Source organism: Hydra vulgaris, chromosome 04 (assembly GCF_038396675.1).
Source record: "Hydra vulgaris chromosome 04, alternate assembly HydraT2T_AEP".
NCBI lineage: Eukaryota > Metazoa > Cnidaria > Hydrozoa > Anthoathecata > Hydridae > Hydra > Hydra vulgaris.
Window position 1 is genome coordinate 38,138,407 of NC_088923.1, and position 27,439 is coordinate 38,165,845.

A 27,439-nucleotide genomic window follows, 5' to 3' on the forward strand; every position below is an offset into this window, starting at 1 on the left:
AGTGCCAAGCACAATAAAGAGATGCAACCTTAGCAGATGCTAACTTTGCAATGGATTTGGTATACAGTTTTCCAAGAAAGAAGTAAGATTTAATCCTAGAAGATGAAGAGTAGTTGACTTGTCAAGTACATCACCGCTCATAAATACAAGATCTACATTATTGTGATAGTGATTGGCTGAAAAAAATTGGGTTTTATCTGAATTAAAGTTAACCAGCCACTGCGAGCCCCACGTTGTAGCAGAAGTGATATCTTTTTCAAGCTCAAATGCCCCCTCCAAGCAATCAGGGAGTGTAGGCTTCTTATCATGAAAGGAAAAAATGGTAGTATCATCAGCGAATAATGCCACAATAGATGTGAGAATATCTGGAAGATCGTTTATGTAAAAAAGTATAGGATTGAACCTTGAGAAACCCCTGAAGTTACAGAAAATGAAGAAGAGTGCTGTCCATCGAAGACAACTTTTATACTACGATTGGAAAGGAAGGATTCAATAATCTTAAAGATGTTACCAGATACACCGTAAGAAGAAAGCTTATGGAGAAGACCAGCATGCCAAACTTTATCAAAAGTTTTAGAAATGTCAAGAGCGATAGCTTTAACCTCTCCACCTCTATCTAATGCACAATAAAACCTATCAGTTATTACTGTAAGCAAATCAGCTGTAGAACGAGAAGATCGAAATCCATATTGATGATCAAAAAGTAAGTTATTAGGTTCAAGATGAGAGATTAGGTGTTTGTTAATTAAACATTTAAAAATCTTGCTTATGATAGGAAGAAGACTAATGGGACAGTAGTCAGACAATCAGATCGCTTTCCAGAATTTTTGAAAATAGGGGTAACAGATGTCACTTTCCAGCATGCCGAAACAAGACTTTGATGACAGTTCCGGAGAACACTTCTGCAAGACTACAACAGGGATGTTGTCTGGACCACAAGCTGTAGAATAGTCTAAGCAGGAAATCACTTTTGATACAGATGCTGGAGTGATACGAATGTTAAACAATGGATCAACTTGTTTGTCGCCTGTATCAGGTAGGATGTGATTAATGGAATCAAGGGATGAGATTGATAAAAAGTTCTTAGCAAACAATTCAGCTTTGTCTTTAGTAGAAGTGCAAAGCCTGAACCATACAAGAGAGGTGGAATAACAGATTTGCCCTTATTATTGATACTGTTAAAGATTCTCCAGAAGTTACGAGAGCCAAATTTTTGTGATGAAATACAAGATTTCATAACATGAGAATAGCGAGCTTTGGCATTAGACAAAACCTTTTTACAATGGTTTCTAGCAATAGTAAACAGACGTCTGTGTTTTGAAGAATTGTTTTGCTGATAGATATGGAAGTAACGGTTTCGATTGGAAATTGCAGCAACACAATGTGAAGAAAATTATGGAGAAGAGTGTGGGTTGACCTGGAATCGTAAAGAGGGAATATAAGATTCCATGCCAGCCTGAATCCACAAAGTTATGTAAGAAGCACATTTGTCAGCAGGAAGACAAAAGATTTTTACCCAAGGACGAAGATCACGAAGAAAATCACAGAAAGAGTCCCAGTCAGTTTTAAGGCAGTTGGAAGAGGTACCATGATAGGGAGATTTAAATGATGAAAAAGAATGAGATAATAGTTTTAGGGAGATCAAATTGTGATCAGAAGCACCTAAGGGTGAATGTGGAGAAACTGAGCACTAACTAGGATCAGAAACAAGACATAAATAGAGTAGAGAAGGGTAATGATTCAGGTTGTCTGGAAAGCAAGTTAGAAAGTTGACTATTTGAGTTAGAGATTGAGAAAGACAAAAGTTGAGGGCCTTAACGCGAGCAGAGTCATTGACACGAGAGCCAAGCCAATCAGTGCGATGAGCACTAAAATCACCAACAATAACGATATTGGCTGAAGTATAAAGGGGAAAGGTTTGGTCAACTTGATTAGAAATAACACCAAAAAATGTGCAGTCTTGAGATGAAGGAGAACAATATAGAATAAAGAGAAAGGTGATAGAGTGAAGTAACGCTAAGCAAAAGCACAAAAAAGAATATTCTGTGGATTCAAACCTAGTTTCCCGACAAATGGGTGAATTCTTATGAATGTAAATGCCCAGGTCAAGCATGTGACTATTGTAGTCTTTATGAATTAAAGGAAGGTAACCATCAACACTAAGATCACAAGAAGAGACAGCTTAACTCAAATTAGTCTCACAAAGAGCAAGTACGTCTAGTGAAATTTGCTAGAGACAAGACTCAACAGAAGAAAAGTTACTTCGAAGACCACAAATATTAGTAAATAATAGGTTTAGGGAACTTGGTGATGACGATGGTTTTTTGTGTTTTATAGTTTTTGGTACTCATTTTTAATTTTGTTAAAGAACCTGTTTCAAAGCATAGATAGTACTCAATACACTATTAAATAGCCCAAGCAATTGCCTCATTACTATTAATAAACCCTAAGACATAACAAATACCTCCAAATGTGGCCTCAATAATGTACACCAATAGTACGAACAGGGAAATCATCCATGCGCGACATGACACTGTTAGAACTCTGATATTTTACAGCTGTTGATGGAATAAGCCTCTCTGAGAGCTATCGCAGAGTTAGGGAATCCTGATTACTAGCTGGCCTCAGAACCATAAGACTGAGTTTTAGAGCTGATCCCTCTATTAGGAGATAATAGAATGCATTGCCTAGTCATAAAAACAGAGACACAAGCAAAACCCATGCATTGAGTCAAGAAGATCCAGCGTTCAACATCCGAAACTAAAAACAATGCATTAAAAATACATCTGCGCCAACCTAATAGATGAAGAAGAGGTGCGAGGCTGGTCAACAGATAGAATCTGTTTACCCCTTAAGTCTTTGCCTAGGAGGCCTTCTACAAGACAGTAGCCGGATGCGTTTAACATCTGCCTAAGATGATAACTTTTATCAAGACACCATCTCCAGCCTTAGCTCAACCAAAAGTCCAAAGGTAGGGGGTTTTTTAAGTTGGAGTTGGCTTCTCCTAGCCTTTGCCTAAAAAAGCGTATCCTACAAGGTAGCAGGACATGAAGCAGGTTATACTGGGTTACATGTTACCAGTAGCAGGATAACCTGACGTGACAAAGGTAAATAAAACTACACTCACACACAAGAAAACTAATTATGTTAGCATCATTATAAAAAAAAAATTACAACAACTGATCAAGTGGCCCTTGAGAAAACTTGCACAAAATTTTAACCAATCATGAAAAAGTGTTCTCCAGAACTCTCTTCAATTTCGCTAAATTTAAAAAAAATGCTAAATAAGTGGTTATAATTTTTCAAAATTCTAGAAAACACTTTGACCTCTCTAACTATCCTACGATTAGTCTTCACTCTGTTATTAGTTTCTTTATATAAAGGTTTTGAGATTATTAAATTATTCTTACTAACTGCAGTATTAAAGTTATTCTTGAAGGCCTAAACTCTTCTTTATTTCAATTAGCTTTAAGGGAACCACAAGGTTCTACCTTTGCTCCTGTTTTATTTCTTATCTACAATATCAATCTTCGTGAAAATTTTACATTGAAAGTGGCTCTATTTGCTGACAACTCAACTTTATTCTCTTGTCTCTCAAAAAATCTTCACTTTTTGATTGCTTAGAACAAGCAGCTGATTTTTAATCTCTCTATCTTAAGCAATGGATTTATAATCTGGATTTAAAATCCACAATTTTTGATAGACAACAAAACTCATTTATTTACTACAAAAAGAATATTTCAATATTGTTGGCATTCCTATATTGATGAATAACAACCCTCTTACTCTCAGACAAAGTCTAAAAGCACATTGTAAATGAAATTAGACCTGCTTTATCTGCCAAGATTGAGCCACTCTCCCATTGTTGTAAGGTTGCATTTCTTTCTTTTTTCTACAAATACCATCATGGTCAATGCTCAAACGAGACATCATTTCTATTAAGATTAACTAAAACACATTCTTGCTTGGCTTCTTATTCAACAAGTTGCATCATTTTACTTTATCTGTTTTTCATGCTAAAAAAACTGGATTTTGGTAATCCAGTTTTTTTCCTTGCACATCAAAAAAACCTTATAACTTAGCTATCTTCATCTTTTTTCTTTTATATACAACCTACAACTTTTTAAGCCTTCAGTTAACCATTTCTGTATTTTTACTTTTCTATTTTAAAGTAACTCATAACTTAATAGTGGTTGCTTATAATCTTGTTGGAAGTAAATTAGAGTTTGAAAATATATAAATATATGCCAGTATTTAATAAATAGTAAATGTAAACATTATGTTATAATATATAAAGTATAAATTTTTTTCTAGTCCCTGCTATTAACCCCTGCTAAATGTAATAGTTCTGCTAGGGCAGGGTTTGAAAAAAGTCTTGTTTTTAGCAGGGAATGGGGTCCTGGTCACTTACTACACATAACCTGACTTGACAACGTAACCTGACCACACAGCTGACACCTAACCTGACCACACACCTGACCTGACATACTTGTCCCTTTCATATTATTGATATTATCATTATTAATCTTATTTGCTTTTGTATGAAATATTATGTCATATAAGGTTTTTTAACAATATCTTTTCTTTTAGACAACATACAAAAATGCATAAACGTATTTGGCCTAACTATTTTCACAATTCCTTTTTGAAAAGACCCTACCTAGTTGACCAATTCAAAACCTGTTTTATTATAACAATGTTGCCTCTCTTCTTAATAAATACATCTTATTTATAAATACTACTATTTGTTGCTCAAACTGTTATTATTTCTTCTTAATTAACAAAATTCTTGTATGATTGTCATTAGATTGAATTAACTTAATTCATACATATCTTTTTAAGTCTTTTGCTAACATTTTTTTTAAATTTCTCTTCCATCTTATTTACTTTCTTAGTAAAACCTTACAAAATTAAAAAAAAAATGAAACAAATTCATTCTAACAAGTTTGACCACTATTTAAGTTAGGAGTGACTAGAAAATGAAGAAAAATGGTTAACAGAAGACTTAAAGTGCTGTAAACTAGATGAATATGGAAAGCATAAACTTGGGGTAGAATTCTAAAGCCCTGATGTTTGATAAAAAAAAAATCTATAAATGAACAAGAGACAAAACCTTAGAGTGCAACTCATGTTTTGCTGAAATAGCCTGAATATGACAACAGTATTCGATACATAAATGGATAAATTTTCCAAATTTTGTCAAGAGATAAAATAGAAAATAAAAAGCACTTTTAAAAATTTTGAATCCATTTTATTTATAAAAATTTTTATAAAATTTATTGATTTTCACAAAAAAGTTTTGACACATGAAACAAGTCAAAAATACAAATTGGTAATTTATTTGTAAAATGATAATACTTTATTGACACCCAACTGTTAAAATTAAATGGTCAATTTATATAATTTAATAATTTAAAAGAATACATGTTGATATATGTTACATTTACGTTATAAACGCTGTATGTGAATATATGTCATATTTTGATATATGTGTTTTAAATATTATATGTTGATATATGCTTTAAAAGTATGCGCTGACATTCAACATGTTTTTACAACTAGTAATAATATAAGCAATAAAAAGAAAATCATTACTAATGAATCCTGGTTAAAATTTCTACCACAATTGTCGCAAGGTACAAGTGTTACAGAATAATCTTCTTCTTCTTCATCATCTAAAAACACATTAAGTTCATACTTCAAATTTTACACAAGACACAAATAAGTTTTTAGAATTGTTTGTAAAAGATTAATTCTTAAAGCTGTTAAATTTCACTTAGATATTTTTATTGGCATCTTTTTTTTTTTTAATTTTGTTTTTTCTGAGAACCTTCAGGAACACCATACAAATACTGTTAATAAAATAAATGTTCATTTTATTTTTTTAAAATAAAATGAACATTTAAACATAACAAGTCATAAATAGCAATATTATGAAAATATTTTCTAATTCGTACTTTTTTTTATATCCACAAGCAAGTACTTTAGTACAACTCTGCTGAAGTTTGGTTTATCAACAAAGGTACCAACCAATTTTTATTAGGAAGATTTGCTACGAATGAATTTATCAATTAGAGCAAAAAATTATTTGCTACATTTGTTGCAATGTTAATTGAAGATGGAGGGTTAAACCAGGGTAAATATGGAGCGTTAAGCTAAATGTATTACTAATATTTATTCGATGTCTCAATGTGTTTTTAAGACAGTTTTAAACTTCAAAACATAATACAAATATTTTTAAAGATTCTTTTCTGTCAAAGTCTCAAAAAATATATATATATTTTTGGTTTTTAAATTTTTTTAATTGCAACTCCCTTATGACAAATGTCAGCATAATTTTTTTGATTTTAAATTTTACTTATATTAAAAGTGTATAGTACTTATATTAGTTTTTTAAATAAAATAAATAAGACTTTTAAAGTTTGTATGTGTGATGTGATATTGATAATAATGAGAAAGTTGGACATATTATAATTTCTGTATCTTATTTATTTGTATTTAAACATTTTAAGTTTCAATAAAAAATTGTATTTATTAGTGATATTTGACAAATTTTTGTTAAATATTTGTTAATAAATACTGCCTAATATGTTGATTTAACTTGCCAATTTTCTTCATTTGGATTTGGATGAAATATATGCACATGCATTTTGATAAATTAATTGCAAAAATGTTATTTCAAAAGGTAATTTTTCCAATTTGAACCTTTTTAAAAAGTGATGAATAAAACATGTAAGGATAAAAAAAAAAAAGCTATAAAAATAAAAAGTGTCAAAATAAGAATGTTGCTGTCAAACGTAGTGGAGACTATTCCAGGCTTCCCGGTAATAATAAAATTTATAAAAAGTTATAAAAAAAAGATATATTCATAGCTACAAAATTTTGAAAAAAGTTATTCAAAACAGCACACTATTATTTTTAAAACTATTTTGTAATATAAAAACTTTGCTTATATTTACCAAATTTTTGATAGAAGGAAATATTGAAGGAACAGAGTTTAAGGTGAGTTTAGTTAATTTCTTTTTTGTTGATTTCACCAGACTTACTGACATCAATTTTTTAAAACAAAAATCTTTGGAATGTAATAAACAAATGAGAATGGGTTTTGACAAGTAGACCCTTCCAAATGCTTTTGTAGCTGCAGATATTAGAGTCTTTGGTAGTTTATGAAACAAAAGACTAAGTCATAATATTTGACATGTCATAAATATTGCCATTTTTAGGGTTAACTTTTTTTTTCTTCCTTTAACATCTTGACTTTCAACAAGGCTGCAAGCAACCACTATTAGAGTTGGAAGTAACTGAAAGGGAAAAGATGAAGTTTATAAAGCAAGATAACAATTAACAGAAAACTAGAAAGATTGCAAGTTATATAAACGAGGAAAACAAGATAAAGGGAACAAATTCCAATTAACGGATGTTCGAGGAAAAAACACTAGATGAATAAGAATTTTTGGAGCACTTAAGAACAGTCACAATATAAGAAGAAGACTTAATTGAATGACAAATATAATGAGATTGAATTTTAATAGATGGCACAAGGGACACTAGCTCTTTAGAAAAAAGCCCATATATATATATAGTATTTATATAAAAAAGAAAAAGAGATGTAGCATTACTGTGATGTGACAATAGTTGAATCTTGTAATCTAAGCAGGTTTAACTATGTTTACAATGTATTTTTGCACCTTGTCTAAAAAAAGAAGGCCATCATTCAAAGATCTGCTCCAGATATGACAACAGTATTCCATACGAGGACGGATTTGAGATTGATAGAGATAAAGAATAGAATCTGGAGTACGAAAGTTGCAAGCACGATAAAGTATAAAGCCAAGGAAAGAACCTTGAGGAACCCATTAAACTACCAAGCAATTAAAAAAAAAATTAAATTGATAATTTTAATCTTTTTATTTTAATTCCTTTTAAGTTTTAAAATAAAATGCAGCAACTTGACAACTTCAAACATTATGCATAATAAACATAAACAAATACCTTTTTTCCAACTTTATTTTGTTATATTGGGTCATTAAAAATTGTTATTAGCCTTTATTAGTCTCATTTGTTAACAATAAACAGGCAATGTTAGAGTAAGAATGCAATTGTCCGTAAATTAATAGTTTTTTAATGATGTATTATTAAGATATAGGTTAAGGATACATATTTATACTAATATATTTTGTTATCATTGCCTTTTAGATTGGCACTGTCTTAATGTATTTCTCACCTAAAATATGAAAATTCAAATTAAAGTTTTTTAGAAAAAGAAGAAAAAACAAAGAGAAATAAAAAAAAAAGGTTTTGCCATGATAAGTTTTTCATACCTAAATAATAACTGCCCAAACCTGAACCCTCAATTGATATATATATTAAAGTCCCCAGAGCTTTCTATTTTAGTATGATGTCATCAATGGCGTTAATACAAGGCTAAGTATGCAAAGATATAAACATAGTAAATAAATGTATGTATGTATGTGTGTATATATATATATATATATATATATATATATATATATATATATATATATATATATATATATATATATATATATATATATATATATATATATATATATATATATATATATATATATATATATATATTGTATGATATTTTGTATTTGTATGTAAAAGAGTGCACAATAACTAATAAATAAAAAGTATTTATTTATATTTAATAGAGTAATAAATTTACAAATAAAGAAAATACAACTTTTTATGGTAATAATAGTTTCATGTCTAAAGGCAATCATCAGCCATGTAATGTAATACAAGGCTAAGTATGCAAAGATATATACATAGTAAATAAATGCATGTGTATATATATATATATATATATATATATATATATATATATATATATATATATATATATATATATATATATATATATATATATATAAACATAACTTTTGTTTATGTATATTATATTTAAATCAAATTTATTATTAAATATTAACAAATATAAATTTATTTAATTCAAATTCTTTTGAAAATTTTAAAACGTTCCGTTTTACTACTTTTTTACAGCTAAAATTTCCAAACTATATTAAAGTAAAAAAAAAAACTTTAAAAAATTTAATTCAAGTTACTTTAAAATGTTTGTATTACATATAACTTTTTTTTTAACATTTCAGTTTTGAAATTTTTAACAAAAGTTTTTTCTTTATCATTACTTTTTAAAATTGATCATAGACTATTTCATGACATAGATCATTTCTAATCAATTGAATGCTGATTAAAATAATTAACTAGTTAATTTTATCAAAGGAAAGTTCTGGCTCTTTGATTTTTTTTTTTTAATACTGGTCTGATTAATGCGCTTTTGTAGTTAATAAATGACATCAATACAAAAAAGTTCTTTCAAATAACTTAAATTCAAATTATAAATGTTATGTTTGGGTTTTCCTTTTGTATTTAATTTTATGTAGAAGAATGTCTTTATATATTTTATAAAACAAACCAAACTTTTATAGCCAAATAAAGATAACGCGATCAATAAGTAAATGCTTTAAAAGCACAACTTATATTTCTTTTATATTTAAAACAAAACTAATATTAGTGCTATAAATATAAGGTATGCAAATTTCAAAAATATACTGATATTTGTTTAAAACAAGTTCTGCTAATAAAATATTAAAATCGAAAATTCTATTATTTTTTTGGATTTAGTAAGAAATAGTGACAATACATTGGGTTTCATGGTAAATGAAAACAAAATATTTTAATGGATATAAAAAAATAAAAATAAAAAAGCAGAAAAGCGGTAATCTTTGTTTAATTACAATTTTTATTTTGTCAAAAGTCTCCAGTTGAACAAATATGTTTTAGGTAGCCAAAATATTTTTTTATAAAAGGGGGAAAACCTAATTTGATTGTGTAATTGTGTAAACTGTTTAAAAAACTCTGCGGTAAGTACATTTAAATCCCTTTAAGAAATTCAACCATAGACAATTGTCCCCTCATTTAAAAAATAATAACCATAAGACGAATGTCTTAAAGAGAAAAAAAAAAAGTTTAAATAAGTATAAGATTTTAAAATGATATTTTTTTTTTTTCCAATAATATTTCAATTTTATAATTTTTTTTATAACAATATTGTTTAATTTAAAAATATTTTATTAAGACTTACAACAGTTTTTAATGTGGTTTCAAATTAAATTTAATTACAATGCGGTACTTTAAAATACACAACTGATGTAACTAAACTTAAAAAAAATAAATATCTTTACTGAGTAAAGTTACATTTACTTGTGTTACGCTTTTCTGTTATGTAACAAAATCTCATAACAAGGCCTGTATATTCATTGCAAACCTAGACAAGATGTGACATAAATTAAGAAATTACACAATATATCATTGAAAAATATTTCATATTTTACTAACAAGATTTTTTATTTATTTAAAAAATGCAACCACTTTATTAATAAATAAAAAAATTCTTAGTAAAAGATAAAACAAAATTTTAACATTTTAAGAAGATATATTGTATAATTTCTTACTTTATGTAACATTTGAACACTTTTGAGCCCTTTCTTCAGGTTAGTCAGCCAGTTTTTTAAATGAGTAAACTGTACCCCTTTCTTCAGGTTAGTCAGTTTTTAGCTACATAAAATATTCATATCACTGGCAAAAAAAAAACTTTAAAACTTAACTTTATTTAAAAAACTCAATCATTTTAATCTATATTATCATTAATCTATATCATCATAATCATTTTAACCTATATTAAAATCCTTATTAAAAGCGCTCAATAGTATGAAAATAATAAAATAGGTAAATTCTAATTTAAAAGCAAATTAATTGCTTTTTCAAGTTAAGGAATCCAGTTTCCCATTACTGTCATTGCTATTATATAAACATAGCTTTTAAAATAATTAAGTAGTGTTTTTTTCAAACCAGGAAATCAATTGTTTGTGTAAACAACACTAAGCTGGATTATGCAAGATTTAAAAATCCATTTAAACAACAACAAAAAATTATAATGAAAAAAAACATGACTTGCCATAAAAATTATTATCCTCTTCATAACTGCTATCTTCGGACATGGTTGGACTGTTTTTGATTTTGGTTGGATTGCTATTTATTACCTAAACAATAGCATTATTAGTCTAGGATTATTCAGTGCTAACATAAAATTATTGTCCTAATATTTTAATCATTTGTAAAATAAAAATATTTAGAAATTTTATATACAGTATGTCAAAAACGCCTATCACCTCCTGATAATTTTTTTAATTAAAACAAACTTTTGTATGTGCAAGTTTAAATTTTTGACCCCAATTTTATTTTAATATTGAATTTATGTTAAATAACATTTTTATAACTTTTATATTTTTATAAAAAAGTTCATATTTTTATACTTAAAACAAAAAAAATTCATTTGAATCATAAAAATTGTAATTCAAATACATCACCCCCTACTAAAATTGAAGAAAAAAACCCGTAAATAAATAAAACTTTCTTGATTGAAGATATTCAAACTAACTTTTTAGTAAAAAAAATATTCTTTCATGGTTCTTGATAAAAAAAAATCATGGTGAAAAGACATGAAATTCATGAATCACTAAAAAAATTGATCTTGGAATACTAGAAAGGCGGCTTAGAAAGGATATAAAACTCAAATAGAAAATGTTAAGCCTAATAATGTAGGAAACATCATTAGAAAATATTAAAAAATGGGTACTATCAAAAATTTGCCAAGGAAAGGACACCTAGCTAAGACTACCATACGCATTGATAGAGAAATTATTTGAAAAGTTGAACAAGATCAAAGACTATCTGCACCAAAGCCAGCAAAAGATTTACAAAAAGATCATGGTATAACTGTAAATCCTCAAACTGTTTGCAATCGCTTAAAATCGGTTTTGTAAGTAGATTTGCCCCAAAAAAACTTTTCTTGAGTAAAAAGAATCAAAAGAAACAATTGTCTGAAGATGAGAAACATTCTACTTGGACCCTTAATCAATGGCTATGAATTTATGGTCCAATGAAGCAAAAATATGTTTGTTTAGTTCTGATGGTATCACACGCAAATGGAGAAAAATTGGTGAACGCTTGAATCTTAAATGTATGAGACCAACTATCAAACATGAAGGAGGTACCATTAAACTTTATTATAATGTTTTAATATTCTATAAACTTTTAACTTATTATTTCGTTTTTATAATAGGATGAATGATGATTTGGGGTTCTTTTGCTAGGAGTTGTGTTGGCAAACTCGAATTCATTGACAGAATGATAGGGAGGTTTATACTGATATTATGAAACGAAAACTGAGTTAAAGCACTAGAAGTGCTGATTTTTTTTGGTAATTTTATTTTTCAACCGGCAAAAAATAAATGTAAAAATTAGCTTCTCAGTGGTTCAAAAAAAAACTTAAATTTAGATGAAAACAAATAAATTAAAAACAGTATTAAGATGTTAGGTTGGGTTCCTCAGCCAACAGATCTAAACCCAATTGAAAATTTATGGAATCGTTTTAAAATTAAAGTAGCTGAACAAAAACCATCCAGTTTGTCTCAATTAAAGGCAATTCTGATTGAGGAGTGGGAAAAATTTGAACAACAATGGCATAAAATCTAGAAGATTCAATGCCTAAAAAATGTTGCAGTCATTAAGGTAAAAGGCGCACAAATTGACAATTAACTTTATATTAGCAAAATAATTATTTGAGGGGTGACTTTTTTGACCTTTTTGGATTCAGTGGATAATTTTTGCCTAAGTATAAAAATATGAATTTTTTGTTACAAAAATGTTATTTTATATAAATTCAATTTATAAATTTAGGTCAAAAATTTAAATTTAAGCATACGAAAATATATTTTTATTGAAAAATCATCAGGGGGCGATAGACTTTGACATACTGTCAAACGGTTCAATCTTTAGATCACAGCCATTTTGGTCAGTGGTGAGAATAATAAATTTAAGAAAAAATGTATGAATTAATTAAAAGTTTGTTTTTAAACTTTCACTTAAACAAAAAATTTCAAACTTTTTCACAAAAGTTTATTGTTAATTTTTTTTAAGTAGCATAATCTAATCAATAAAGATAATAAAAGTATGAAATACATATACTAATATTAGCAAATTTTTAAATTTATGAACGGTTAACAAGAGTAATTTACAGCTCTCAAAAAAGTATAGTTTTCTTTCAAAAGTGTAATTATCATTGCAACTAAAATAAAAAACACTAAGTAAATGACTTAGTGTTTTTTATTTTAGTAACAGTTAAAAGAAAAAAAAATTAATTGCATAATAAGCTGCAATGCTTTTTAAAAGGCGGGGTTGTTGCAAAAAAAAAGAAAAAAAAAAGATTTTGTCAGTATAGGGTACAGGCAACACATGCAAAAAAGAACTTCATGTAGCATTTAAATCTGAATATTCTAATTTAAATGTTGGATTTTCAAAGTTTTGCAGCCTTCGTCCAAGATGGTGTGTAACCACAAACTTGTCTGGCGCTCACAGTGTTTGTGTCTGTATCTATCATCAGAATGTTAAGTTATTAACTAATGCTCTTAAATTTGACAAAGACTATAGAGATTTAATGGGAATGATTGTTTGCAATCTGGATAATCCAGAGTGCATGTTACATCAATGTCTACTATGTCCTAGTATTACTGCTTTAAAAGAATTCTTAACAGTAAATGGCAAGGTACAGATAGAACTACACTGATCAAAATATCAATATTGAAGATATTATTGACCTTATATGCAATAAAATAAACTTACATCTCATTCATTTATAGCTAAAAGTCAGGCCAAGTACCTTAAAGACTGTAAAGAGTTTTTAAATCACAATGAGTGTATAATATTGGGTGACTTTGCAGAGAACTTTCAATTTATTGCTCAGGATTAGGTGCAAAGTTACCAACGGATAAACCAAATGTACACTTCATCCTATTATCATATACAATAAATCAAATGGTAAACTGATATCCAGGTCATTTTGCTTTCTTTCTGATAACATTGAGCATGATGTATACTTTGTATATAAAATACAACAGCTCTTTATCAATTACATTAAAGCAAACATTCTACAAGCTAGTAATATTAAATACTTCACTAATGGATGTGCAGCACAATATAAAAACTTTAGGAACTTTATTAATCTTTACCATCACAAAGAAGACTTTGATATTGATGCTGAATGAGCTTTTTTTGCCACAAGCGATGGTAAATCTACTTGTGATGGTATTGGGGGCACAGTAAAACGAATAACTGCACAAGCGATTTTAAAAAGGACAGTGACTGGACAGATTTGTGATGTAGATAAGATGTTTGAATTTTGTGTAACCAATATAAAAAACATTCAATTCAATTTGGTTTATAAAACAGAAATAAATGTTCGATCATCATTACAACCGAAGTTTACAATGGGAAGAACATTGCACGGAACAAGATTTTATACCAATTAATAAATGTGCTATTTCTTTTAAAAGGATGAGTCAACAAACTGATGTTCAGACATACAACCTTGTGCAAATACCAATTGAGCTGGTTGTGCAGCAGGTTATTTATAATCATATGGATTATGCAGCTTGCAAATATGACAATTTTTGGTGGATTGGAATTATTACCAAAAAAGATGAAAGAGAAAGAGATTAAAAAATTCAATTTATGCATCCACATGGTCCCAGCCCAATTTTTTTTTGGCCAACACAAGGAGATATGTGTTGGATCCCATCAAACCGTGTTTTATGTATTATCGATCTGCCATCTACAACAAACGGTCGCATATATAAAATTTCAGAAACTGAGTTAGAAAAAGTTATTGAACAAAATAAAAAAGATTTATAGAAAAAATTTCTAATACATTATTTTTTCATTTGTATGTTGTTTTTTCAAATTTAGTTAAGATATAACTTTATGTATGTGTAACTGTATGTGTAATTGTGTGTAATTGGCACAATTTGGCAATTCAAAAAAAATTCTCCTAGTCAATTGTCTTTATGTTTTAAAAAAAAAAAAAAAAAAAGGAAGGGAAGGGGGTTGGTAAAATGCTTAATTGTCCTCCCCCCCTACACTTTAGATCATGAGCCCTCCCCAGATACAAAAAATATATATATATATATATATATAAAGTATAAATTTATTATTGCCCTCAAAAAGGCTTTAACTTTTTACAACATGAAACTAGGATACAGCTTATTTTTTCATAAATAAGTTAGCAACAAATTTTTGCTGACTCAGCAGATTTACTTAAAAGGCTGCAAGTTGAAAAATGCAGTAATACGTTTTTTATTAAGAGTGATGTTTGATATCAATATTGTAAGTTTTAACAATGCTTCGAAAAAAAAAAAAAAATCAAGGTGACATCACCATTTTGACCGTCAAAATACCTCAAAATAAATATATATTTTTTAAACATCTTCGCTTCCAACAAGGCTGCAAACAGCCACTAATTAAAGTTAGAAGTTACTGAAAGAAAAAAGATGAAGATTATAGAGCAAGAGAACGATTGATGAACGACTTAAAAGATTGCAAATTATATGAATCAGGAAAGCGAGATGAAGGAAGCGAATTCCAAAGAGTTGATGTTCTAGGAAAAAAACTAGATGAATAAGAGTTTATGGAGCACTTAGGAACAGTCACAAAAAAAGGATGAGACTTAATTGAATGACGAGTAACACGAGAATGAATTTTAGTAGATGGCACAGGAGACACTAGCTCTTTAGAGCAGTGCCCATTATAGTATTTGTAGAAAAAAGAAAGAGAAGCAACATTACGACAATGTGATAATGGTTGGAGGTTGGCTGCAAGAGCAGGTCCAACAATGTTTACAATGCGTTTTTGCACCTTGTCTAAAAGAGAAAGGGCATCATAAGAAGATCAACCCCAAATATGGCAACAGTATTCCATACAATGCCGGATTTGAGATTTATAGAGATAGAGAATAGAATCCAAAGTAAGAAAGTGTCGAGCTAGATAAAGAGATGCAATCTTAGCAGATGCTAATTTTGCAATGGATTTGGTTTTCAAGAAAGATCGGAAGTAAGAGTTAATCCTAGAAGATGAAGAGTAGATGACTCATCGAGTACATCACCGTTCATAAATATAGGAAGATCTAAATTATTGCGATAATGATTGGCTGAAAAAAATTGAGTTTTATCTGTATTGAAGTTCACCAGCCACTGTGAGCCCCATGCTCTAGCAGAAGTGAGATCCTTTTCAACCTCAAATGCACGCTCCAAGCAATCAGAGAGTGTTGGCTTCTTATCACGACAAGAATAAATGTTAATATCATCAGCAAGCAATGCCACCTTAGATGTGAGAATATCTGGAAGATCGTTAATGTGAATTAAAAAGAGTATAAGGCCTAGAAGAGAACCTTGAGGATCCCCTGAAGTTACAGAATAAGAAGAGTGTTGGATTCAATAATCTTAAAGATGTTACCAGATACACCGTAAGAAGAAAGCTTATGGAGAAGAACAGCATGCCAAACTTTATCAAAAGCTTTTGAAATGTCAAGAGCGATGGCCTTAACCTCTCCATCTTTATCTAACGCGTGATAAAACCTATCAGTTATTACTGTTAGCAAATCAGCTGTAGAACGAGAATATCGAAATCCATATTGATGGTCAGAAAATTAGTTATTAGATTCAAGATGAGAAATTAAGTGTTTGTTAATTAAAGATTCAAAAACCTTGCTTATGATAGGAAGACTAATGGGATGGTAGTTAGACAAAACAGATCGCTCTCCAGAATTTTTGAAAATAGGGATAACAGATGCCGCTTTCTAACATGCCAGAAAACAAGGCTCTGATAAGCACTTGTTGAATAGTTTTGAGAGTATACATGACAGCTCCGGAGAACACTTCTGCAAGACAATAACAGGTATGTTGTCTGGGCCACAAGCTGTAGAAGAGTCTAGACAGGAAATCACTTTAGATACAGATGCTGGAGTGATATGAATGTCAAGCAATGGATCAACCTGTTTGTTGGCAATATCAGGTAGAACGCAACTAGTGGAATCATGAGATGATATTGATGAAAAGTTTTTAGCAAACAATTCAGCTTTGTCTTTAGGTGAGGTGACAAAGTCTGAACCATACAAGGGAGGTGGAATTATAGATTTGTCCTTATTATTGATATTATTAAAGATTCTCCAGAAGTCACGAGAGCCTAATTTTTGAGATGAGATGCGAGATTTCATGACCTGAGAATAAACAAAACCTTTTTACAATTGTTTCTAGCAGTAATAAACAGACGTCTGTTTTCTGGAGAATTGTTTTGCTGATAAATATGGAAGTGACGGTTTCGATTGGCAATTGCAGCAGCACAGTGTGAGGAAAACCATGGAGGAGAATGAGGCTTGACCTGGAATTGTCGAATAGGAACAAAAGATTTCAGCCTGAATCCACGAAGTAATGTAAGAAGCACATTTGTCGACAGGAAGACAATAGATTTCTACCCAAGGGCCATCACGAAGAAAATCACGGAAAGAATCCCAGTTAGCTTTAAGGCAGTTGTAAGAGGTACGATAATAGGGGGATTCAGGTAATGAAGAAGAATGAGATATTAGTTTTAGAGAGATCAAACTGTGATCAGATGCACCTAAGGGTGAATGTGGAGAAACTGAGCACTGACTAGGATCAGAAACAAGACATAAGTCGAGTAAAGAAGGTAGATGATTCGGGTTGTCAGGAAAGCAAGTTAAAAAGTTGACAATTTGAGTTAAGGATTGAGAAAGGCAAAAGTTGAGGGCTTTAATGCCTGCAGAGTCACTGACACTAGAGCCAAGCCATTCAGATTGATGAGCATTAAAGTCACCGACAACAACTATATTAGCTGATGGATAAAGAGAGAGGGCTTGGTCAATATGATTAGAAATAACATCAAAAAGAGTGCAGTCTTGAGATGAAGAAGAGCGATATAGAACAAAGAGAAAGGCGATAGAGTGAATTGGTGCCAAACGAACGCACATGAAAGAATAATCTGTGGATTCAAACCTAGTTTCACGACAAATGGGTGAATTCTTACGAATGTAAATGCCGAGGCCAAGCATGTGGCTATTGGAGTCTTTATGAATTAGAGGAAGATAACCATCAACACTAAGATCACAAGATGGGACAGCCGAACTCAAATTAGTCTCACAAAGAGCATAGAGATAAGACTCAACAGAAGAAAAGTTACTTTGAAGACCCCGAATATTAGTGAATGATAGGTTTAGAGAACTTGGTGATGATGATGGTTTTTTGTGTTTTACAGTTTTTGGTACTTTGTTCATTTTTAAATTAGATTGAAGAACTTGATATGCCTTTAATATCTAATTTACATGTAAATAAGGTGGTCAAAAAAAATTTCAATTTGAAATATGTATCCGCCAAGATTGTTTATGTACAAAATTTCAGGATGATAGCTCATTTGGTTCATAAAATATTGCTATTTAACAACAAAAGTATTTTGCAAAAAAAGCATAAATAAGAAAATTGAATCCTGAAAATTGAATCTCAAAAACTGTAAGGAGTTGAAAGTTCCAAATTTCAGATTTTCCTAACTTTTATGAACCCAATAACATATAAAAAAATTAGCAAAATCCAAAACATAGGGTGATATTTTTTTGTTTTTTTCTGCTGATTTGACATGGAATTACCCTATATTATTCACTTTTATTGTGAAATTTTTAATTGTTATAATAATTTTTAAAATGCCTGCACATTCTATTACAATAAGAAAATATAAAACATTTATTATAACCATTAAAAACTTTTATAGCTCTTTGTCAAATAAATTATGTTAATAAATAAATAAGCTAATAAATAAATGGATAGCAAGTGTGAAAACCCAAAGAAATACTTTCATAGCACAAATTTTTTCACTGCGCAATAAACAACGCTTGTTATGCATAAATTCTTGTAACTTTAATGTTACAATGTATGTTTGTGTTTTGATCAAACCTCTGGCATGGTGTTCATATACTTGTAACTCACTATGTATATATGTATGCTTGTGTTCAGTCGCCTGTAAAATCCTATAGGTTTATTTGATTATTAGTTTCATTAACTTTAATGATTTTTTATAAGGCTGTTGAAAATCTTGTTTTTATAAAATCAATCATAAAAATTATTTTAAAAGAGTTAAAAATAAAAAATTAATTTACTCAATTTGATTATAATTTATTTAACTTTATATAATTATTAATAAAACTTACTTAACTTAATAAAATTAAAAAATTTTTTTTTTTAGTAAACAACCAATAAAAGTGTTGCTTTGTTTAAAAGCATTTTGCAAGTATAAAAACATTTGATCACAAAAGAATAATGTTGCAAATAGAGTTGATCTTTTACCAAGAATTTACTGGTAAATTGGTAAAATTGTTTTACCGAATTACCAGCAAAATTATGTCAATAAATTTCGGTAAATGATTTTTACTATACTATACTATAAATTAAATAATTCATTTGAAATCCCCAATTATGAAATTAATTTTCTTTTCTTTGCTACTTTTGTGAATAATATTTTGCTGTAAAAAGAAGTTGCGATTTTCAGCCGCACGTAATAGAGTATTAATATTCTTATTGTTTAAAATTTCATTATGATTTCTTTATCACCGTCAGAAATCCACATCTCATTTCTAATGCTATGTATACAGTTTTCCTTTACCTAAATCAGAACTCCTCCACCTCGTTTATCTGTTTATCTCTATGATGGTAATCAGAATTATTATGCTCAAAAATGCTTTAAAATATTTTAAAAGGTTTGAAATAGCTTAATCAATAAATTAAAACTTTAATAATCACTTTCCTATCAATTAAGTTGTTTGTTTTGCTTGGAAACTAATTTTGTTGGTTAAGTTTTGTCTGAACATTTTAAGAAAGACATTACTACTTTCTTGTGATATATTTATTGTTGCATTTATCATCAATTTGATTTGCTTTTGGTCAAAATGTCAGACGTTAGGAAACGCTACACCTTAAACAAAGGAAAAAAAGTAACTTGCAAAATATGTAGAAATACCAGTAAATACTCAAGTTCCACAAATGGAATATGGTATCACCTAGACAAAAAACATGGAATCAAAAAAGAAACACAGGAAAAGTTGACAACAAAAGCTGCAACAGAATCATAAAAGCCTAAGATTTCAACTTTTTTCCCAAAGCAACCAAATGAAGAAGTGATTTCAAGACTTACAGCACTTAGTTTACACGCCATTGTTAAGAGTTCTTTCATTCGATCTGCCATGTCTAAAAAAGGTTATGATTTTCCAAAAAATCACAAGCAAGCAATCCAATCAATTTATAAGTTTGCAGCTAGCATGAGAAATGACCTTAAAAACACTTTTAAATCTTAGGTGACCATTGGAAAACGCTTTTCAATTACACTGGATGAGTACACTTCTTTGAAAAATTGAAGGTACATGAATATTAATATTCATCAAAAACACATACTGGAATCTGGGCTTGACTCGAATTTCTGGATCACTGCCAGCTGAAAAAGCTGCAGCAGTTGTCACAGAAAAAGTGGCAGAATTTGGGTTGAACATAAACGACAGCATTGTCTGCTCAGTTACGGATGGAGCTTCCATAATGGTTAGGTTTGGAAAACTGGTTTCAACTGAGCATCAAATGTGTTACACCCATGGAATTCGTTAGGCAGTTCAAGAAGTGTTGTATGAGAAGCCTTTCCAAAAAATCAATAACAACTCATTGCAAGTAACAAGCAACGAAGATGAAGTCAGCAGAAAACTGACTTTGGTGTCAGATTTGGATTTGTCATCCGAATCTGACACCGAAGTCAGTTTTCTTGATGCTGCCATGGATGAAAACATTCCCATTCCAAAAGTGAAAGTGCACTTGCAATCTGTCATTACAAAAGTCCGAAAAATTGTCAAGTTGTTTCAAAAATCTCCAGTCGAAAATAAGTTTCTCCAAGAAGAAATCAAGAAATAGCACAAAAAAGAGGTTTCACTTATCCATGACTCCAGAATAAGATGGAACAGTCTATTGTCAATGATTCAACAGTTTCTCAAAATTAAAGATTTACTCAGAAAAAAATTGAAACCTTTCTCCACATTTAATTTGCAGTGATGATGAAGAAAACATTTTCTAAGACATTGTTGCTGCTCTTGAACCAGTCAAATTGGCAGCAGAAGCCTTTTGCCAACAGGATGCAACCTTTCTTACTGCTAAGGGAATTTTCAAGTTTCTTGTTAACAGACTGAAACAATGAGATTCAACTCGTTGCATTGCAATGAAGAGTGTAATTTTGAGATGTTTTGAAGTGAGAAGGCAGAGCAATCTTGTAAGTTTGTACAGATACCTTTCCAATCCAGAATGTTTATCCGACATTGAAGAACATGGAGTTTTTAAAATGCCGTCGAAGTCTGTACTTCAAAAGACTGCCAAAGATTTGTTGTTTAGACTATTTCCAACTAATCCAGGTGACTTAAAACTCATTCAAGAAGTGTGTGGCACAGAAAATTTTGATAAAATTCCACTTTCTCTTGAAGATGAAGTCGAGGAAGCAATTCAGCATTTGGCCAAAAAACAGCACCACAATTCAAACAACGAATTCAAAGCCATTTCAAAAGAAATGATGGTCTATGAAGCTACTGGAAAGACAACTCCCAATCTTGAACTTTTGTTTAATGCACTAGAGACTATCCCTTCAACAAGTATTGAGTCTGAGCGAGCCTTTTTTGCTGCTGGATTATTTGTGACAAAAATTTGATCCAGAAAGAATGACAACTTACTTGATACACTTTGTTTCATCAAAGCTCATTTTTTATCAATATAACAATTATCAATAAAGATATTAGATCTGAATCTTATAAAGACTTTATTTTGAAACAAAAAAAAATTTTATACAAGTATCTATGATTTTTTTATTTTTTACCAATTTTACTGATATTTACAGGTATATTATGCTTTTTTTTACCGATTTACTGGTAAATTTAAAAGTTGGTAAAAGCTCAACCCTAGTTGCAAAGTTAATTTTTTTAGCATATTGAAACGTTTAAGATCGGGTGTTCTAAGTGATTAAAAAGAGAAGACTTTTTTTCAAAACGTATAAAACAAAGCCATCAGCAAATAGAGTCACTTTAGATTTAAGGTTGTCAGGAAGATTATTAATGTAGATAAGAAACAATACAGGAGCAAAGAATCCTAAAGTTACTGGAAATGAAGAAAATTGTAGGCCTTCAAGAATGACTTTAATACTAATCTTAAAACTTTTAAGATTATTAAAATAAAATGAAACTAAAAATAGAGAGAAAACTAATTATTGGATAGTTGGAGAAGTCAGAGTATTTTTTGGAATTTTTAAATATTGGGATCTAATTAGATCTATTTAGTACTTATTAATAGTTTGGCAAGAATTGAGGAGAGTTCTGGAAAACAATTTTGTAAGACTATGATGAAAATGTTGTCTGAACTACAAGCTGTCGAAGGTTTTAACTGAGAATTGGCTTTAGCATTAGAGGGCAGAGTGATTTGGATGAATAATAAGGGTTATTCTGTTTAGCTGGAACAGCAGGAAGAGTATAGCCATTATATTCAAGAGTCAAATTAAAGGAAATCTTTGCAAAAAACTCTGCCTTATCCTGGGGCGAAGTATTAACATGATAGTATTTGTAGAAATGAGATAGAGATGCAACTTTACAATAATAGGAGAGATGCTCAAGCTTGGCAGATAAAGCAGGTCCAACTACTGCACGCTCTAAAAACTTTTATTTGTCTAGTTTTTTTGCACTTCAACCCTTTGGAACTCTCTCCCATCTTCATCTTTTTTAACTCATACAACCTACAACTTTTTGAATCTTCTGTCAACTGTTTCCTTGTTCTGTAACTCTATTCTTTGTTTTCTAATAACTCCCAACATAATAGTAGTTGCTGGCAGCCTTGTTGGGGGTGAATTAGAATATAAAAAATAAAAAGAAAGAGAACTCTGATATAAAATACCCAACTTAGTTATGGGTAAGACTAGCTTGAACTTGTAAAATGTGGATGGCAAAAAGATTTATTACTAAAAAGTCAACCAATCACTATTTAAGTCAACCATACAAATATGTTTAATGTGAACAGTAAGCGTTTGAGGGTAGTTTTGTGCGTTTGGGATTTGTACTCATTTGTGTATGCTAGTAAGTGACCAGGGTTAAAATTTTACTGGGGCCGGGAAAGGGTTTGTTAAAAAATAGCCAGGTCTGGGTTTGTGACCGGTATTGGATAAACATTGATACATCCTAAAGTAGATTTTTTTTATTCAAAATTTATGTTATATTTTATATATCTATATATGCTGGTATATTTATATATAAATAAGAAGTAATACAAAGAAGACAAATCATAGAAAAATTGGAGAGATCAGAGTGTTTTCTAGAGTTTTTTAATATTGGAACCAATTATTTAGCACTTATTAATAGTTTGGTGAGAATTGAAGAGAGTTCTGGAGAACAATTTTGTAAGACTATGATGGTAATGTTGTCTGCACCACAAGCCGTAGAAGGTTTCAATTGAGAATTGACTTTAGCATTGAAAGCTGGAGTGATTTAGATTTGTAACAATGGATTAATCTGTTTAGCTGAAATGGCAGGAAGAGTATGGTCATTAGATTCAAGAGTCAAATTAGAGGAAAAGTTCTTTGCAAATAACTCTGCCTTATTCTGGGAAGAAATAATTAGATCAGGCTAATCAATTAGAGATGGAATGCTAGACTTGCTTTAGTTAATAACACCGTTAAAAATTTCCCAAAAGTCTCTAGAGCCTAACATCTGAGATAAAATACAAGATTTAGTAAACTGAGAATAATGGAGTTTAGCATCAGACAAGAACTTTTTAGATTGACTTCTTGCAATAATATAAAGATATTTGATCTCAAGAGAAATGATCTTGTCAAAAAGAAAAAAAAAATGATTATGGTTTAATATAGCAACTGCAAAAAAAAGAAGACAAAAACGTGGAGAAGAATTAGGCTTGATTTAAAACCGACAAGAAGGAATAAAAGCTTTCACACTTGCTTGGATATAGGAGGTTAGATAAGAGGCCCATTTATGCATACATATTATGGATATATATGGATATAAACATATATATTTGCTATTTTTTTTAAATGCTGGCATACAATATCTTTATATATTTATACAAACTTTAGTATTTATATGGTGTAATATATGCCAAAGATGATTACAAGATGGATGTATGGTATGACTCTAACAAGACCAGAACCCTTTCTGGTCTTGTTAGAGTCATACCATAATCTTAAAGAGAGATTAGAAACAATGTTGTATTGAATAATGTTTATCAGAGAAGATTAAAGTGGTTTGAGTATCAGCATATAGAGAAGTAGCAGTTTCAGGAGAAAATGTTAGAGGTAAGAAAACTTCTTACCTCTAACATTTTCTCCTGAAACTTCTTGGAGAGAGTGAATTACGTGTAATGAACAAGCTTATTTAAGGAAAGAAAATTTTCTTTTCATTAACTAGGCTTAGTTGAGCTTAGTTAAGAAAAGAAAAAGCTTGAGATTGTTTATATTAGAAAAATAGTATAAAAAGTGTAATCTAAAAAAAAAAAAAATTGATAATGATGTTGATAATGATGATGATGATGATGATGATGATGATGATGATGATGATGATGATGATGATGATGATGATGATGATGATGATGATGATGATGATAATGATGATGATGATGATTATAAATTATAATTTAACTTTCTCTTTTTTTGATAATGATAAACTAATAACTAAACAGTGCAAATTATGTTGTGAATGACAGCCAAGATACCACAAAGCACTAAAATCCAATTTGATAAAGGCAAAATAACAAGTAGAAAAATTGAACTTAAATTTTAAAGAACCTCTTCCATCAAAACTCATAGTAAGTATTTTTTTAACCATAATAGTTAAGTATTCTCATTTTCCATTTGCAAGCCTCCTACTGTTTTATCTTAAAATGTACTAAAATGTTTATCTCAAGTATTCTCGCTTTTGGTTTACCAAGTTATATCCATTTCAATAGAGGCTTTAAATTAAAACAATACTTAAGAGAAAAAGAATAATAATAATGGAACCATAATGAAATCTATTGAGCTTGTTACCAGACAAAACAATATTGAGACTTATAAAAGCTTGTAGCTTTAGTATAACTAGATGTTCTCTATTCTCTAAGACCCTAAAGAAATACTAAAAACAATAAAGATACCTCATTAAAAGAATGTTTAAACATCTGCATGACATAGCAACTGGATGCACTGTATCCTCATAGTTTAGCCATCCCGAACCAATACTGTTGAAAAGATATATACATAATAACAAGTATGAACCACTGATAGATGATGTTTAACTCATAGACGCTAACTCTTAAAATGTTCATATAAGGTATCTAGATGGAAAAGAAACCACAATCTCTAAGACAATTAGCCCCAACAAGTTTCTCTTGGATCACTGATCAAACAAATCATATTGAAATTTCACCTGGAAATGCTTTAAATAAACTTATTTATTCTTATTAACTGTTAACACTTGAGAAATATGACCTTATTAATAAGTTTCTTAAAAATTCCTTTAATGAACCACTCCTTTATCAACCTTCACCTGCAGAAAATCTTGTTAATGATACTTGTTTGATAGATTGATTTTTATCAAAAACACCTGGATAAGATACACGTAAGTTGTCAATCATTATGGTTAATAGAAGAAGATATGTGAAAAACTTTGTCTAATTAATTTGAACTCAGTTATGTTATGGTTGCAGAGAATGTCATAATTATTTTATTTATTTATTTTAGATTAGAAACATTTATAAAAATAATAACTATTGTTATTCTTAGTACAAGTGTTTCAGTACGAACACTTATTAATATACAATATAAAATATACACCATAAAATCTACAAATAGGGCAAACTATATAACTTATAATACTCTGGCATTTTTTATATAAATTTACTTTAGTTAGTATTTAATTTTATAGTTAGTGCTATTTAGTAACTAGTATACTCTTTAATTTATTGAAATTGGAACAAATACTTATACAAAATATTTAATGTAATATAATACTTATTTGAAAACAACATTTTAATTTTACTAGCTTTTAGAGCATTTTTATTCTATGAAAACTATTTTAAATGGTTTAAATAATTTAAGTTCATTTAATTCATTTATATCTAGGCATATTAAGCATGTTATTTTAAGTTTATTCTTTTTAATTAAAATTTATTTTAAATTAATTAGTTAAAAATAATAAATTAGTTTAAGCAATTTAATTTTAACTATTGCATAAATTATATTTATTTACAAAATCAAGTTTATTCATAAGTTTTTAATTTTCAAGTGTCACAATAGTTTCTACTTAATTTAAGCAATTAACTTACAATCAGGATAAAACATACCAACATATGTCTACATAATTAAAGTTGACGATGAAATCCACCATCTTTGTTGTTGATATTCTTTGCCATTCTGCGCGATAGTTATTTTTTGCGTTATTAACGAAGTTCACTTTTTCAGAAATCTAAAAAAAAATGAATAATTTATAGATTTTCGTTATAGAAGTTCTATCTACAAATTTGGAATAATAAAGATCCCATTTACTTAAAAAGTTTCATTGTAATAAACTCAGTTTAAAATAAATCATAAGTTTAGAATGACTCTAAAAATTTAAACTATATTAACTCACTAGTTTAGTTGTTACTTGTTTAGTTGTTAAATAAGTAATTAAATTATCCGATTTAAAAAATAGTTATTTTTGAAGCACCGCGGACACGACAGTATCAAGGAATAAGGGAGGATTAGGGGTGTCTAACCCCATAGTGAGAACTTTATTTATATGTTAGTTGAAAAATTTAGACCTGCAGTCGGCAAGTTGGGCCTTTCTGGCGGTACTTATCAAATTCAGTAAACAATGGCTTTTTTTTACGTCGTTTTTTAGTTCTTAGTCGGCAAAAACAGAAAGTTACATACCCCCCCCCCCCAACCTCACCCCTCCTTTAAGATGTTATCTGGAAGATCCTGACCATGGGATAGCTTTTAATAAGAAAAAAGTAATAAGAAACTGCTTTTAGATTTTACCAATGTTGGCAACTACTTCGGCGTTTTTGATATAGAGAAATAAATTTTTTTAGCAGGATATTAAAATATATGCTGCATTGAAATAAAATCAAAAACATTTATTTTTAAAATGACTTTTCAAAAAATTATTTCATTAGTAATAAAAAAAACTCTAATGAGCCAGAGTGAGCGAAGACCGTTTCATATTAGGTGCTGATCCAGAAAATCTATTTTGGTTAAACTTTTAGATTTTACTATTAAGGGGAGCTTGTTGGGTAAAAAGTACTTGACATAATATTTTTGAAAGACAAAAGGGTCAGCCCAATCTCTACTTACTTGCAATAACATACAAATATTGTACAATCGTTTATGAATGCTTTGCAATACTTTAATCATTCCTTTAATATGCATTTAAAAAGTAAAAAAGTAAAAACTTTATCAAAGTAATACATTA

General features: G+C 29.4%; 1 protein-coding gene across 4 annotated transcripts in view; it reads right to left on the reverse strand.

Moving 5' to 3' along the window:
* Positions 1-27,386, reverse strand: part of LOC124818837 (zinc finger C2HC domain-containing protein 1B) — a 37,386-nt gene extending 10,000 nt beyond the window's left edge. For 2 of the 4 annotated variants that reach the window (XM_065796255.1, XM_065796258.1), the window contains exons 1-4: positions 26,615-26,652; positions 26,310-26,449; positions 11,003-11,087; positions 5,596-5,675 (exon numbers count right to left, since the gene is read on the reverse strand). In XM_065796255.1, the coding sequence (XP_065652327.1) occupies positions 5,596-5,675; positions 11,003-11,087; positions 26,310-26,333 (189 nt within the window). In that variant the 5' untranslated portion in view covers positions 26,334-26,449; positions 26,615-26,652. Of the gene's footprint in view, positions 1-5,595; positions 5,676-11,002; positions 11,088-26,309; positions 26,450-26,614; positions 26,653-27,321 lie in introns of those variants that run through there. The other 2 variants (XM_065796256.1, XM_065796257.1) reach the window with 2 other exon arrangements.
* Positions 27,387-27,439: the final 53 nt, after the last annotated feature.